The following is a 17550-nucleotide window of genomic DNA, read 5'->3' on the forward strand; positions in this document are numbered from 1 at the left end:
TTTTGTTTTTGGGGTGTAGCCTACTACAATATGTTTGCATGCTTGATTGTTAAAAAAACACATTATTTTTCATATATTTTACATTATTACATCACCTCTCTGCTCAGTCTGTTTACACGCCGATTTCTATGAAGCCTCGCCTTTCGAAATACGAAATGTGCTGTGATTGGTTAGCTGGCCCAGTGTGTTGTGATTGGCAGCGCTTGGCACGCATATAACCATAACTGCCCCTCCATAACTACGAATTCTCTTGTGTAAATATTGAGTATGGCATCAATTTTAAACCAATTTGAGCCTGATTCTGACCCAGACAATTTTAACAAACAAGAGGACTGTGCAGAATGGATTACATGCACAGACTTTGCAAGCACGGATTTCACAGGACATTTCAGAGCGATATGTTTTTTGTATTTTTCTCATACATTATAGATACAATGTTATCCACCATTTAATTGTGACATTTTTCAGAAAACTAAGGTAATACAAACAGTAGCTAGCCTAATCGATTTAAAAAAAAAAAAAAGAAAGAAAAAAAAGAGCGATGAACTGTCTTACAAAACTTACAAAGGCAACAGAAAACAAGCTGTTTTCCATAAAATGTGCAGTGCACAGATAAACGTTGGGGTTACAATGTTCAAGAGCAGTGTTTAAAAATAAGTGTTAACCACTCTAAGTTCATCAGCCTTAGGGAGCTCAAACAAATGAGTTTTTGGAAATGTTGTGGAAAAAAACAGTATCTCTTTGACATAGCTACAACACTGTCTTCTCTAATGCAGCTCAGCCAGCCTCCGCTATTTTTTGTGTATTCCATGGGCGGGCGGGGATTATTTAAATGAGGAGTGAGGAACATTGTGACTTCATAAGATCCGGAAAAAACACGTTGTCCAAACGAGCCGTTCGATGTAGTTCTTGAAAAGGGGATTCTGTTAATTAAAATATCTCCCTTTGGAGTGGAATTTGAGCTTTGTAACCTTGCAGATCACTTATGCTCAAACAGCAACATTACACACTAACTAAAGGTGAAAAAGTGGAAAAGCATAATAGGACCCCTTTAATACAAGCATACAGGGTGTTCTGGAACAGAGACTCACAACAAGGATGATAAGGTTGATAAACAGTTTATTTGAGATCGGCGGGTATATGGACGTAAAGTATGCATCACTGATGTTGAAAAACAGGAATGATGAATGAGACACTGACAGTTCCTTTGTGTTGTAGATGGATTAGGAGGTTGTGGATGAGGTGGATGATGGCAGCTGGTGCACACACAGAAGATGGGAGAGAGGCAAGTAGCGAAGGGAAAACGAGGAATCCACGGAAGACCAGGGAGACGATGAAGACACGGAGGATGCAGGTAGACGAAACAGTAAACGTAACATACACTATACTGGCAGTAAGTGATGAACATAAATGAGAATCCTTACTCAAACAAGACCAAACAATGTGATAGAGTGATGTGTGTGCTTATATGCTGCCTGTGGTGATGAGATGATGATGTACAGGTGCACGTGATCATGAATGATGTGCAGGTGCGGGTGATTAGTATCAAAGTCCTTTTAGGCAAGTCGTGCCACTCGGCCGCCATCTTGGCAACGCCTCCGGGCAGCTATTTCGGACTAACAAGACCAGGCTCCTATCTAAATGAATGGGCAGAGAGTCAGAACTGCACTTTAACTGGTCACCGGGACATAAAAACTGCATGTATAGAAACAGCAGTAAAATATGATAAAAATCGCTGAAAAAGTTTGATGATTTTGCCCCAAAATAAGGTTTAAAATGCCTTTTTCCCCACAGGTTATACTTTACTACGCATGCGCAAGAGTTTACGACACCAACTTCATTTACGTCTCTATCCAGAATGCCGGTGTTGTGCAATAATCAATGTCAATATTGTTCTCCATTATTTAAATATAAGCAGGTTTGCACTTTATCAGTAATAACAATGTATTGTATAGATAAGTTGTTTTAACTATTCATTTACATGAATCGGTTCAAAAGAGTCATTAGTTCGCGAATTGGACGTGTCATACGGTTTTGTGATTATCCCAGCAGTTAGGACATGGACATCCCACAAGGTTAGTGTCAACACAGAAAACATTACATCACTGGATAGGTTTTTTCGTTTATTTAGAGAGTAATTTTATGTCAGCTGAATGTGCGGAATGCATTTCAGAGAAGATAAGGCAACGTATTTTAGCACAAATCACACCCAGCGGTAATTCAGGAAAAAAAAAATCTCAGAATGCTTCACATGAAACTTCGGTCTTCCGACCTTTTACCATAATGTTGTTTTATTTTGATTAATACGCGTGCGGGAGAGAGAGCAAGACAGCGCTTAATTTGGAGACGGTGAAGTCTTGTTTACACTTTTGCCTGGCTCTGAGAGAGAGAGAGAGAGAGAGAGAGAGCGCGCGCGCGACCGGGGCGCTCTCTCTCTCTCCGCTGTCGCAAAACCTCAACTGTGCGCATGCGCCAGTGGAACCAGACGATAGCAGAGCCCGTCTACGGAGAGCCTTGGCACTCCCTATTCAGCCCCATTGTATTGATTTTGGTTGCAGTTCCATTAGAATTCCACTGGGGGTGATCGCGAGCGAGTGCAGACTGAATGGGAGTCAATGGGGCTATACGGCTAAATGTGTCTCTTTCACCCGATTGCCGTTGAGAAATCTCAGATTTTATTGTAGGCTTTGCAAGTTCAACATAGGTTATAGATCGAAAGTTGAATGAACGAGTACTTATTTCTTTTCGATTTCTTACAGGTTGAGTTGTTGTTGCCCATAACACGCTAGCATTCTGCTAATGACGTCAGCATTCTGACGTCATTGACATTTTAAAAGACTTTTTAAACCAAATAAGTGGCTCTAAAAAATCTAACACCCAGCAATGTGTAATATCTTTGCATCTCCTTTCGAATACAACATTCAAATTACTAGACAAAAAATTATATCCTGAGAAAAGTGGATTTTGAGGGTTTTTCGCCATAGACCTCCATTCATTCTGCACTCGCTCGCGAGCGCCCCCGCATGGACAGAGACGTGTTACTGCAACCAATCCAGAACCCGGAAGTAAACAGAGAGTGCCAATTCTCTTCCTATTAGACATTCTCTGACGATAGGCTTAAATGTTTCCTGGCTTGACTTTTAAAAGCAGATGATTGGCTTACCAGCGGGAGGGGCGGGACATGTGCACACAACCGCCATCTTTGCCGTTACGGGTTTTCCTTATATAGTTGTATTGAGGATTGAGGAAGTGGCATGTCTCTGTTAGTATTCAGGTGATAGTGATATCTGTGATTCGGTGATGGTGGAGCCTGGGCTGCGTTCAGCCCCGACAAAACGTTGCACAACGTTTTTTAAACAGAAACGGTGATGCGTTGAACACACTGTTCTGATGACGCAAGAGTTGCAACTATGGCAGCTGAGAAGGCCATTCTTTGTGTTCTTTGTGAAGAATTTTCTGAGCCTGATGAAGTCGGTATAAATATGTGTTTAATACTACAAAATATGCCCGATGTTACAGTTACTGCACTTGCCGACCCAGAACAAAAGAGAACATCCCAATCGAGTGAAGGGATTTGTGGAAACTGAAATGGAAGCACACATCTTACCTAATTCAGACTAAAACACATCTATTTAGCCTCACATACTGACTTTATTTGTAGGTCATACTGTTTTAATACCCTGTATTTTCTTTCTCGTTTTTAGGAAAAGCACTTAATTACCATTGTTTATTTCTATACCAATACACTTGCAATGAAGCTAAAAATATAAACAACTACATCATTGTGTTGATATCCTATATTTTTTACAATAAAACTTTCGACAAACATGTCTTCTAATATCCTCAGTTTTTGCGTATACCGAGCTGCATCAAACACATTTGTAAATTACTTTCCTTGAACCCATTGTGCGAGTTCACTTTAATACCACGTGCTTTATATACATGTTGCTGCTGATTGGACTGCAGTTCTGACACACCCACCAAACAAAAGAAAACGTATCTCAAACCCCGTTGCACACCGGTGCACGCCGTTTCCAGGAAACATGACGTTCAACCCGGAAACCGTAGCAAAACGTTGCGCACCGTTTTGAACTTGAACATGCCCCTGACTGATCCCTGACACAGGGCTTGACATTAATTTTTTTGCTCACCAGCCACTGTGGCTAGTTGTTTTCCAAAGTTACTAGCCACTCAGCATTTTCACTGGCCACAATTTTGACATCGATACCATGGGGAAAATCTGCCATATAGACATTTTTATTGTTATCTCATAATTTGGCAGCAGGTATATTAGGCTGTTGTCACTTTAAGAGCTGACACACGGCTCCATTATACCAGTGTTCTTCAACCCTGCTTCTGAAGAAGTTTTCTTTGTCTCACTAATCAAACACACCTGATTCAATTCATCAGCTCATTATCACATGGGTTAATGAGCTGATGAGTTGAATCAGGTGTGTTTGATTAGGGAGACAAAGAAAACGTGCAGTGTTGGGGGGTCCTTCAGGAGCAGGGTTGAAGAACACTGCATTATACTGTTACACATGCGTTTTCTTTCTCAATTATTTACATCATAACTGACTGTGTTTATGCGAATACTCGCCAATATAGACAAACCATCGTTTGAGAGAGACTTTATTTAAAATGACTGCAGAGATGTTCTGGCATTTGATGGGGCATGGCTCACATTAACAGGCCCATCCAGGCAGAGAAAAACAGGGCTGAGAATAATTGAAAAACTGTCAGATATGTGACTGAGGCAGCAGATACAGATCTTGTTTGAGCTTCTCTCAGCCAGACTGTGTACCGGCTAGCACGAGTATATATGCCAGGTTTCTTTGGCAATGCACAGTCTGCTCCATGACTTGTCACACCATAAAGGTAAAATCTCTTCATGTCTTGGCTGTAACACTGTAGAGGGCCTCCGCTGTCACCCTTGATTGAAGAGTATTCCAACAAATACTGTTAATCACTGTCTATCACTGACCAGTTACTCTGCAATGTGATATAATGAGATGACATTACCTGACATGTGTCGACACCCCCTTTGTCAAATCCTGCACAGATCATGTTGTCATTAAGATGGCCATTATACCAGCTTCTCTGGTTGCAGATTCCAGTATCAATGAGCTCAACTTCAGCTTCCTGAAGAGTGTCAACTAACATTCCTTAAAATACAGTAAAATGTTTCAGACCTTTTCTGTTCAAGAAATAAGCTTAATTCTAAAATCTAATCAAGAATCAAAAGAAACAATCTTAATAGGCTAACTTTAAAAACAAATTTTGTTAAAAAAGATATATAAAATGTAAGCGTTTCTTCTTAAAGCGGGATGAGAGAACTGATTATATAAACTCATATTATTAACAGTTTAACTGCCAGAAAGATGCCAAAAATAGAGCTCCTCTCTGATAATATATTACACATTCTGCTAAGTAATCGTCTGTTAATGCAGAGATTTCGAGTTTTTGACTGTTTTTGGATATTTAAACACTAACCTTGTAACACTGAGCTGCCCCAACCAGTGATGTAACATGAGCCGAAACTGAGCTGTTTCTCGTCCATTTCATTTTCAATCATACACAAAGGCTGCACATGATTTGTGAAATACAAAGAGCGATGCAGATGCAAAAGTGCCACATCGTTTTCAAAATATGATCGGTTGAACTTCTCATGCAGGAACACTTGCTGAACTGAGCGATACTGGACACCCTTTTCTCGCTTGGATCGAGAATTCACTCCAGCCACTACTTGTAGTTTATAGTTGTTTCTATAATAGAAAGATGCAAAAGATCTGCAATAAAAACTATTATTTCGAAATGAAGAGTTGGTTTTATTGTTTTAGGCATTTTCTGGGTGCGTAAAAATGTTTGGTGTAGTAAGTAGACTGCATTCAATGCTAATCTAAAAAGAAATACGCATAGGTATAATTAACTGAACCATTACTGCAATTAACGTTAGGCCTATATCATTTTAGATCAACTACCCACCCTTGCTTATTTAACTAAATGTGCATATATGCTCAGATAAAATGTATCACCTGTTTGCTTCAGCAAACCACAATCATTGCTGAAAGTTAAAATAATGAGATGTGGAAACTGCACACAAATGTTACATGTTATGAGGGAGGAGAATCACAAAGTGCTCACCTATTTCTGAAGCAGTGGGATGCTGTGATTATCCACCGATGGCTTATGATGGACCCACCACAGATATGCCTCGACATCCTCTGTATGCTCACCTGCCAAGGCCATGTACCTTTTAATGCAGAATGGCCTCCTGCAATTCGAAGCGGCTTTGATGGACCCTGCAAAGTTTGCTTTCCACAACCTAAAAAGAGCATTATAGTCAGTTGCACTGAACACTTCTGATCACTTTTTTTGTGCCATAACCACTGATGATACTAATGTCTGTAAATAATACTAACCCACTTACCCACCAGTGACATTTAAGACTAAAACTATGAAAATGTTGATATGCATTTTTGATGGATGTAATATTTAAAAGGTCTAATAATGTATTAAAATGTCTTTAAGGCACAAATTAAGGCATGGAAAGACCGATTTTGAATAAGTAATGATTGAATTGCATCATAAAATTGTAGAATTTAAAGTATTGTTACATTAAATGGAAAAAAAGGAAAGATTTATTTTTGAATTATCAGTTGTTTTGTTTTCCCAGAATTGCCTGATGATAGTATAAATAAATATTACATTATATGATACCTTTTGTTTGAAACTGGACAATTTTTAACTCAATTGTGACCATAAACAACAGACATATTTTCCACTAACGTTTTCTGAAATGTTTTTTTACAAATGTTTGCCGTTTGTTTCCTCTGGGCTATCCAATAGTAAAATTATTGTGTTCACATCTCTGGGTTTAAATGGATTAATAATAATATAAAAAAATACCTGTAATCCCAGAAAGCAGCGTGCTACTAATGAAGACTAATTGTAGAGCCGTTTTAAACATTTTAAATGTGAAGCAAAACGAGAGACACAGAAAGAGCAGATAGAACAATCCGATGTCCTTGTCATTGATAATTAGGTAATCTGAAAAGATTCTAAGTGACGTAACATCGTTCATACTGTAATGGCATGAAAGACCCGAGCAAGGAAGAACATGTAAATCAACACATTTAAAATCTTTAGGTATTATGCAGATAATATCATCAGTGTTTTGTTCAGTACATATCACCAATTTTATGACATTTTAGAGTGCTGTAAAGGACACAAAAATGATAGTACAACGTAAACATCCTTTAGAAACTAGGCGACAATTAGAAACAACCATTAGATGAATTTCATGCGAGTTTGTCGCTCATAATAATACACCAAGCCAACGACCTGTTTATTTTATTCAGAGTGAAAAAACGTTTTTAAAATAGCCTAATTTCAAACACAATTGTGTCGGTGTATTTTTGATTCAGACATTATAGCTAACTTACACGGTATCAATCGTCATTCCTGAAACGCCTCATTCTCGAACAAGGACCTAACTGGGATTCAACCAAAAGAAAACTGAAATTAACGCCTTTTATTGTAGAACTGGTGATAGCGTTACCTATTGGCCGACACTCCCTTACTGCTGGGAGTCATCAATTATGCAGGGTAACGGTGCACACTGAAGGAAGGTAGCAGCAACAATATGGCGACATCCGCAATTTCTTCCGAATTTATTCGACATCTGCAGTGCAGTGAGGATTTTTTGGATACCCGCTAACGTATTCATAGTAAGTATTGTGTTTCAATATCGCTCTCGCGGTGCTTATTCCGTGCGATGGAAGTCATTGCACTGTCAGTGAATGTCGCAGAGATGCTGCACGCTGAGGGGGTTTTACTGCTGAACGCTCCTCGCAAAATGCACTTTCTACTTTTATTCCCTTATAACTGAAATGACGTTTTATAAACTCACCTTTTTTGTTAAATTGAACCAGTTATGATTAGGCATTTTCATTTCCCCCTCTCAAATTACAGTTTTAATATGTCATGATATGAAACACATCCTTTCAAGGCTATATGTGGTGTTATACAGCCTACTTGCATGATCAATGCCGTGATCTGTAGCCTTGTACCCTCATCTGAATAAAGGTCTTGTTGTCAGCATTAATCGAATGTCAAGCTGAGCAAATGAGCAAAAATGCACATGTCGACAGGTTTTAAGTGATTCGTTGTAATTAAGACGTTCAAATGGCAACATGCTTGGCTGCTTATTGATTGTAGGGTGGACGCAGGTTGCACGGGTGTGGAATGCTACATTTTCTTGTTTATGTTCCTCGCGAGCAGAAACCTTGCACGGCATCGTCGAGCTATATCGCTGTTTTCTAATAACTTACGCCGTTTTCTCCCAAACCGGATTATATGACTGAAACATGTTTGCGCTGTGTGTAAAATGGTAAATACGACGAGAGAGAGAGAAAAAAAACCCACTGCAGTATTTTCCGTTTTTCCTCCGTGGCTTCGGCCCGCTTTCGTGAAGGTGTCGGAGTGTTTATAAACGTTAGTTTTCAGGCAAAATTGTTTTCTGACACCGAGGAAGATGTGACAACGTTTTGGAAAACGCAAAGACGTTGTTCGTGAAACCGTTGTGCTGCTAAGCCATGGATTTCGTGACCAAACATTGATGAAATAAGGTAGGACCACTGCGCATTCAGTCACATAACGATACAACTTGACGTTTTTAAAATAAGGTTATGGTTTGTTTGAAGGAATTGTTTTTACAGATGTATGTGCGAATAGCCTTCATAATTTATTGACAGGTATTTTGCATATGAAGACATTAGGGTGTCGCTTTTATGTAGAAGAGAATTCTGTGGCGCACAGAAGCTCGAACGACTTGGGCATGATGAAAATGAATTCATAATTTGATTCATAATGCTTATTAAATGTACCCATGTCCTCACAGCTGTAAATAAGCTGGACCACGTACCCCACCTGACATTTTGTAAAGCTATCATGTGTTCACGTGCAGCCCAGCATAGTTTCTTCAGGTATTTCTAGATGTTTCGGCCCATGCACCCAACAGAAGCCCACCTCATTCGACTAATACGGATTCCCTCGCACCATTTTTACTCCATGAGTTGACTCCATATCCTTTATCTTATCTGTTAACTGTCTTTAGTAACACTACTGATTAAAAAATCTGAATATGATTGTAAATACAAAATGTCTACAGCTAATAAAAATCTTGCCCTTTTTATAGTGTGGTGCTGATAGGACAGCTCCTGTAAGTAAAGTTGCCTTTGTTTGTGCTGTTTGGACCACAAAAGCTCAGCTTGTTTCACTAATAAGACATTAAAAAAGGCAAATGCAAAAGGTGTTTTGATTTGTTTAGGATAATCATTTATTTTGTTTTCCTGTTTCATTGCTTGACTTGCATAGAGAGAGAAAAAAATCAATTTAAACCAACCTAAGCTGTTTAAGCTGGTCTCCCTGCCTGATCAGGTAGAAAGTGCCCCAAACCCCTTTAAAACCTGCCAATAGATCAGTTAAGGCCAACAAACCAGCTCAGGCTGGTTTAAGCTGCTTTTTTCCAGCAAGTCTTGAAATGATATCAGATTTATATACCCAAGGGACTTGTGCCCCTAATGGTGTCTGTTATGTGCCAATGTTTGTCACATTCTTTGATATTTTGTTCACGTGTCTGATTTGCTTGAAGGTAAATGGGGTATATTTACAGACTGGAAATGCCAAACACCATTTCTGAATCAAAACTGTGGAATTGGATGGAGAGAAATGCTAAAAGTGAGTTAAGTAGCTCTGTAATATCAGGATATGGCTTGGTTAAGTGTCTGGCCCTTAAATGCACACAAGCTTTTAGATGGTGTGGTTCACTATGCCTCCCTTCACCCACCCCATTTCCTATTCTGCTGCCTTAGGGACATAACGCATGTCCCAAATCGACATCTCAGTGGAGATTTTGTTCATAGGGACGACAGGTTCAACTAAAATCTGCTTGTGCTATTGTGTGGTATCTTCTAATCCAGTCTACATCTTCCCTGAACCCTTTAATCTAAAATAGAAACATCCATCATAATGACCCAAAAAACAATGAATCACTTATCACAAAGTCGATTAGTATTATTGCAGATGTAATCCAAAGACAAACATTAAGTATCACCTTCATCTGCTCATAACGGAGGGTGCTTTTCATTTTTCATGAAGTCGATGACTCATCCTGGATCTAGTGCCAGTCCCTCTTTAACATGCTCTCAATTTAGCAACAGATTGTTTTGATGTGTAAGGTAATATTTTTAGATGCAAGGCTTAGCGTTTTCATTTCCTGCACAGAGCTGAACATATCAGTTTGTGTGAGCGGGTGATGTAACAAGGCAGTATTGTTCAGTAAGACTTTATCATTCCAAATGCTAAAATGAAATCTAAATGACAGGGGTTTTTTTTGCAGTGCATTTTTGGATTTTAAGTATAAGTGGTATAAATAGTAACCAAAGTGTAAATGTGTGTTATTGTGATCGGTTGCAAATTCACTCTCTATTTTATAAATGTTATATCTCATTGTGAATGATTCAATTATGTATGTTTTTTAACCGTGTAATTTATAATTAAAGTTTCATACCTCCTGACTTCTTCAATCACTTAGTTAGCTTAAACCCCACCCCGTCTTACAATTGACTGATCTGTCGCTACTTTCATTTCATTGCGACTTTAAGTCCTAAACTTTTCAATTCCTCCATTTTCCGATCTCTGTTTACGAGAAGTGAAATATAGACAAATCTTAATGATTATAATCACACAAAACATTGCAGAGTTAGTGTTTTTGCAGCTAAGCTGACTTAATAAGAGGCCTTAATATGATATGATTCGTTTTTTGCTAATGCATATCTTATACTTATACTACACCCAGATAAATGTATAGACAGAAAAGTAATACAATATTGATATTAGCTAAGTATCACAACAACAAGGTCATGGGTTTGATTATCAGGGAATGCATGAACTGATAAAAGAATGTATGAAAGCATCTGCAAAATGCTTTACTAAAAATATTGCATGCAAAACTAGAAAGCTCTTTCTTGATCTGGTAAGCCCTAATCTCATTGGCGAAATTTATACAACTTTTGGCAGTAAGTAACTTGTGGATGAGACGGCTATATGATTCTGACTTTATGAGCCTAGATGTCCATTAATGTCCTTTTCTCTTTCCGACATAGAACTAGCTGCCGTGGAGGGTACATAACAGGAGAAGAAGTTGCTGCAGGATGAAAACATGGCTGCACCTCTTATTGCACCGCCAGGACCTGACAGCTTCAAATACTTTACCAGGGAATCTCTGCGTGAAATCGAGAAGCGCTTTGAGGAGGAGAAAGCCAAGCCGCCTCCTAAGCCAGACAGCAGCTACCGCGACGATGACGACGATAACAAGCCCAAGCCTAACAGTGACCTGGAGGCGGGCAAGAGTCTGCCCTTCATCTACGGGGACATCCCTCGTGGCATGGTGGCAACACCACTGGAAGATTTAGATCCCTTCTATGCTAATAAGAAAGTGAGTGCATCATCTTGTCACTTCATGTGTCCTGCACAGCTGGCATTCACATGTTATCTTTTAAGCAACTCACCTTGGATCATTCCAGAGTTGGAGATGCATACATATATACATATATATTTATGTGTGTGTGTTTTTATATATATATATATATATATATATGTTTGTTTATTTTAAACGCCTGATGGTAATCATGTTCCTTGTAGGATATACTTGATACATGATAACATGTTAATCATATGAAAATATGAATAACTTCCTCCTGTAATCCACTACAGTGCTGAAAGCATTTGTTTGTGGCTTGTGTATGTCGTAGATTGTCTGAGAGATGATGCTTTAAAGAGGTTTGAGGAGGAGGTCATCTGTGGTCTGTTGAAGCTTTTCAGTTCCGGCTGACAGACTTGTTTTAATTGTTTCAGCAGTAATCCTTTAGAAAAGAAAAGCCAAAAGAAACACTCCAGTGCACTTAAAGAACAGGGGTCCATGCTTCGTACCTCGCCTTAATACATCTGAGATGTTTGGAAAGATGCCAGATATTCTAATCGTGATAACTGATCTCTGGATAATTTGGTTCTTCAAACAAATTTGTGGATTTGATTAAAATATCTGGATTAAGTTGATTACTGCATGTTCTTGTGTTCATTGGAAAGGGCAGATATTTCAATACATGAAACTAGCAATGCAGCGATTGGCTGGCAGAAATACAGCAACGTAATGACATCATATTAAAAAAGAACATCACACACCTGACGAAAATTTCGAATTTCTGGACCTTTATAAGGAAACAGCCAAGCGACCAAAATGATATAAAAGTTATAATCGATAAATTAATTGTGTTATGTTTGTTACATGATTCCCAATTATTTCCATTATTTCTAATGTTTGTACAGGCTTTACATTTTTATTTCAATGTTTTAATGAGAAATTAATTCAATTTTACCTGTGAAGCATTTTTGTTACGTGACAATATTAATTCAATTTTGACAGCACATCAGGACAGCAAGTTATCTGCATCTCCTGCGCTGCTTCAATCCACTCCCATAATAGCTGTCACCATTTAAATTAATGCACGGCTCAGACTAACTGTACATTGTGTGTGTAAGACTTCAATCAAATTATTAAGTAATTTTCCCCTCACAAATAAATCTTAGTAAAAAATTAAAAAGTGTCTACATTATGATAAGACTACACAACATGATAATATTTTTTTCAAATACATTTTTTAATTGTTATTATTATTATTTTAAATAATTTTAAATAATTATTGTCCAAGTTTCATGAATTCACTCTTGTAAGAAATTAGCAGTCGCTGGGACAGACTTTAAGTATTACCTCTGATTAAAACGATGCAATCTAATCCCGTTTACATGAAATAAGCCTGCTTCCGACCAGGTTTTAGCTTACAGACAGACCTGTTGCTATGATAGCAACTCCAGGATGAGCTTTGAAGAAGCTATCAATCCTGGGTCATGTCAAATCGTCAACAGTGAAATCCAGGTAATTGAGTAATCCAGGTACGACGAACGGGCCCCTGCTATTTGAGTAGTAGTACAACAGTAAGAGAGTTAGGCCATTTAAAGATCTTTAATGTTGTTGTTTTGGAGAAATTTGTGTTTAGTACTCTTTAGTGTTGCTATATGTACATGAAAAGACCAAAAACATATACCGTTCAGAGTTTTGGGGTCAGTAATTTTGAAATGGTTAGGCTAATGCTCAACAAGGCTGCATTTTATTTGATCAAAAATACAATACAAAAACAGTAATATTGTGACATTTTATTACAATTTGAAGTATTTATTCCTATTCTAATATTTTTTTTAAACGAAATGTATTCCTGTGCTGGCAAAGCTGGATTTTCAGCAGCCATTACTCCAGTTTTCAGTGTCACATGATCCTTCAGAAATCATTTTAATATGCTGATTTGGTGTTAATATTTTTGTGGAAACATATAATATTTTTGTGAGGAATCCTAAAAAAAAGAAAAAAAAAAGGTTATAAAGAATGGCATTTATTTCAAATAGATTTTTTTTGGAACATTAACCTTCAGATGTTCAGATGTTCTTGCTTCCATTGAAGCTCAAGACATGCTTTGGATAATTTTCAAATCATGCTAAAGGACATGATCATAATAGTCTACTGTACAAACTTGTGGAGTTCATAGTTTGGTTTGGATACATTTAAAAATGTATTCATGTATTTTTCAATTAAACTCCACTCAAATATAATTTCTAATTTATGTTGTATATACAGTATTATAAAAATGCAGCATTTTGTGCTCTAAGACTATTAAGTGGATGCTCAGTTTCTTGATATGTTACTAGTCATAAAACGGTGCTTTGTTTTTGTTGCAAATGAGCAATATCAGATGCAAGATAGCCCTCAAACTGATTTTCAGGAGTGAATTTTTGTTATGAGATGTAGCCTAAGGGAGGAAGATGAGGTCATCTTTTCTGTCTGAGTTGTAATGGAGCCCAACAGCTCGGCCCTGTGTTCACATTTGGCTCTGTGCTAAGTGCAGTGGTGAGACTTCAGCAGGGTCTGCCACACCGGACTTTACTAAATAATGCACAAACTCGTTTGTGTGGTAATGCCTATTAATGTGTGCATGTGCTGAAGCATTACCCTGCCTCCCTCTCTTGCTTTCGCCCTCCGTCTCATTCCTCTGCCTCCCTCTCATGCAGCGTACACTGACTGTTATGTAACCGCCCGCTCCATGCACAGGAAGGAGATTTCAGTCTCCTGATGAAAACCTCATGGAGGAGCGTATGTGAAACAGACAGTCTAAAGGAACTGTATTATGCTCAAAACTGAATACATTTTTATTGCAACAATGGCTCACGTTAGACCTTATTTAATATTTAGATGCATTTCTGGACCATGCTTTCATGCACATGCCATTGACGATCTATCCTGCGCTCTCAAGGATTTAATGGCTCTTTGATTGTATGCTTTTTGATTAGATCTCCCTGTCTCTCATTGTTCTTTGTTTCTACACGCTGGGCTTGACTTGCAGCCTGCAGCAGTAGTGAAACCTGATTCTTGAGGCTCAGGGCAGCTCTCTTCCTAGTGGAAAACCAGCTGAGAAATGGGAGCTGGCAGCTTTTAAATCCAGACCTGTGACACTATCAGAAGCAATTAGCTTAGGAAGCTTTGCTACAGGAGCAGCTGATGAAGCCTGAGTCCTCCAGCACAGATGATAAAAGGAGATGGTTATATGTTTAAAACAAATCAGTTGTCAGACGGAGAGGCTTAACATGATTTACCCAAGTTGGAAAAGTTGGGTCTCCTACATTGATTTATATTTATGTATTTTGCATATTCTTTTATCCAGAGTGATTACAGTGCAATCAAGATATGCTCTACCAATATTTGAGCTTCAACATTCTAACCTCAGTAATCAGGCAGTGTTAAACACATATACAATATGCATATAATTTGTTAGATCTTCTCATTCTGAACAACTTTGCCTCAAAAACCACTGCTGTCAATCAAATCATTCATTAAATACTTGAGAATATAAAAAAAAAAACTACTTTTGTGCACTAGTCCTAGGTTTTTTGCTCAACCTCAATAAAACCACTGCAGTACAATTCTCTAGTCTAGACCTTTAGGGCAATAATTACCATAAAAATGTTTAGCTTAACTCTTTGGATAGCTACTGTATAACAGGGTCATTTACAAAATGGACATTGCAAAATATACTCAAAAGCCTATAATCGAAATCTCAGAAATTCACGAAATTAGATGAGCACATGCGACACATGATTCTAAACAAGCATGCAAACTTTTATGGAGATAGGACCATAGATGGCCCTATAACTGTTAAAAACCTTTTAAAAAAACATATTTCGATAGTAAATTGCCTTTATTGGCTGTAAATGTTCTTTTCCATCTCTGATGTAGGTGGTTACAGGCTTAAGAAATGAAACATAATACCTTTTTACACATGTGCATAAAGTCCTTAAAGCGCTTGAACCCCGATCATTTGCAGCTATATTTTAAGTTTATTATTTTACCTGAGCTTTGCACTATTACAGCACCTTTAATCAATCAGAATTTCTGATTTTATGGCGCTTTTCCACTGCATGGTACGGCACGGTTCGGCTCGGTACGGTTCGACTCGGCGCGGAACGGTTCGGCTCGCTTCGCTTTTCCACTGCGTGGTACGACTCGACTCGGTACGGCACGGTTCGGTTCGCTTTAGCTCGGTTGCTTTTCCATTGCAGTTAGTACCGCTTCAAAATGGGTGGGACTGATCGTTATAGTTGCCGCCTCTACTGCCATGACATCATCGTAAACGCGCCACATTTCAAACGCACAACACAGGGGATGGTGCTCTTGATTCTCGGCATGTGGATGTTTTTAAATTAAACGTTCTTATAATGGTTTCCTATATGGAAGGAAAATTCTTAACGTGTAATTAAACGTTGCGTTCATATTCTGGGCTCATCTGATTTTTTGTACATAGCATAGCCTACTTTATGATTTTAGTATCATAATGATTAATAAATGCACGCACAATTATCCGTGAACTTGATTTGAACAAATGCCTTTCAACTTGTGTGTGCAAAATTCAGAATTAAATGAATGTGCAGCAATCTTTACAAATAGAAAGTCTAGGCCTAATGTGTAACTGCCATTAAAAAAGCGCATTTAGTTAATGTTATGTTATTTTTTTTCCATCTGCCTATAATGTTGATGAAAAGTGAACAGCACGAGTAGAGAGACATGGAGCGAGTCAGACATAATTTTGACCACTTCATTAAGTTTTGTTTTGTAGAAAGCATTTCTTTAAAGTGAATTTCGTTTTGTATAAATTGTATCTTAATTTTAATAATTTTTTCATCAAACAATTGCCTGGATTGAATAAGATGCAAAATAGACAATTTAATCATTGAGGCGCCCGAGCGGTCACTTGCATTGTACGTTAACTGGAGCGCATCTCATCCTCAAATACACAAAGCTTGAAATGTCTTTAAACGAAATAATTCAAAACAAAAAGAAATAGGCTACTCTCTTATGTAATCCATTAGGCCTATGTGCATTTCTCTCTATAGGCGCGTTTACTACGAATATGGCGATCGTCAACTTCATCTTTGCCATGCACAGACAGACACTGACAGAAAACACTATTTTATAAATAAAAATCAGTGCACGCGTTTTAATAAAATTAAAACTTTAATTGTGATCATTAAAATAATTGAATATTAAATATTTTGTGGCCAAGGTTTATGGCCTCATTTATTAATAGTATATATATATAGGCTATATATAGGCCTAATTTTATTAAATTGAACAAGCGCAAAATTCAGCATTCAATCAAATATTCAAAAAGAAAAAGTTATTTCAACATAATATCTCGTTATTTCGACATAATGTGCGTGCAACAAGCAAGATGTGCGTTTGTAAATCCAGGGACGCGTGCAGTGATTTTTATTTATAAAATAGTGTTTTCTGTCTGTGCATGGCAAAGATGAAGTTGACGATCGCCATATTCGTAGTAAACGCGCCTATAGAGAGAAATAACATTATTATTATTAAGTCTTTTTGAATATTTGATTGAATGCTGAATTTTGCGCTTGTTCAATTTAATAAAATTAAAACTTTAATTGTGATCATTAAAATAATTGAATATTAAATATTTTGTGGCCAAGTTTTGCTCATTTATTAATAATATATATATATATATATATATATATATATATATATATATATATATATATATACACACATATGTGTGTGTGTGCCCTCAGCACATGCGTTAAAAATTATCCGGCGCCGCCCCTGACTGCAAGAAACAGTTTACAAGAAACTTTTTAACTGCAAGACACTACAGCGTTGGCTGTTGTCTACTGGCTATTTAAATCTAGCGGGTTTGTCTCGTGCATGGTCTCGTGTCGCAAATACAATGACACTGGTAGTGACGATTCTGTCTGACCAATCAGTGATCTTCAGTGTTTTCACGTCACATTTTAGTACCGGTACGGTACGCTTGGAACCTCAACAGAGGTGGTACCATTTAAAGCGAGCCGAAGCGAGCCGTACCGTAC

The 17550-nt window shown here is 37.8% G+C and overlaps 2 protein-coding genes across 9 annotated transcripts in view; one reads left to right on the plus strand and one right to left on the minus strand.

Moving 5' to 3' along the window:
- Positions 1-4680: 4680 nt before the first annotated feature.
- On the minus strand, positions 4681-7523 carry LOC311302398 (acrosin; the record flags this gene model as incomplete). The annotated part of the gene is made up of 5 exons (XM_084428219.1): positions 7446-7523; positions 6145-6325; positions 5494-5765; positions 5023-5165; positions 4681-4932 (listed from the first exon to the last, which is right to left on the minus strand). Exons 2-5 carry the CDS (start codon positions 6219-6221, stop codon positions 4681-4683), a joined length of 744 nt encoding a protein of 247 aa, XP_084284345.1. The 5' UTR covers positions 6222-6325; positions 7446-7523.
- An 87-nt stretch (positions 7524-7610) lies between these two features.
- Positions 7611-17550, plus strand: part of scn8aa (sodium channel, voltage gated, type VIII, alpha subunit a) — a 56287-nt gene continuing 46347 nt past the window's right edge. For 7 of the 8 annotated variants that reach the window (XM_084427514.1, XM_084427520.1, XM_084427517.1 and 4 more), the window contains exons 1-2: positions 7611-7730; positions 11169-11500. In XM_084427514.1, coding sequence (XP_084283640.1) covers positions 11225-11500 — 276 coding nt within the window. In that variant the 5' untranslated portion in view covers positions 7611-7730; positions 11169-11224. Of the gene's footprint in view, positions 7731-8242; positions 8631-11168; positions 11501-17550 lie in introns of those variants that run through there. The other variant, XM_084427515.1, reaches the window with a different exon arrangement.

This window comes from Rutilus rutilus (genome assembly GCF_951802725.1).
Source record: "Rutilus rutilus genome assembly, chromosome: 13".
NCBI classification, from domain to species: domain Eukaryota; kingdom Metazoa; phylum Chordata; class Actinopteri; order Cypriniformes; family Leuciscidae; genus Rutilus; species Rutilus rutilus.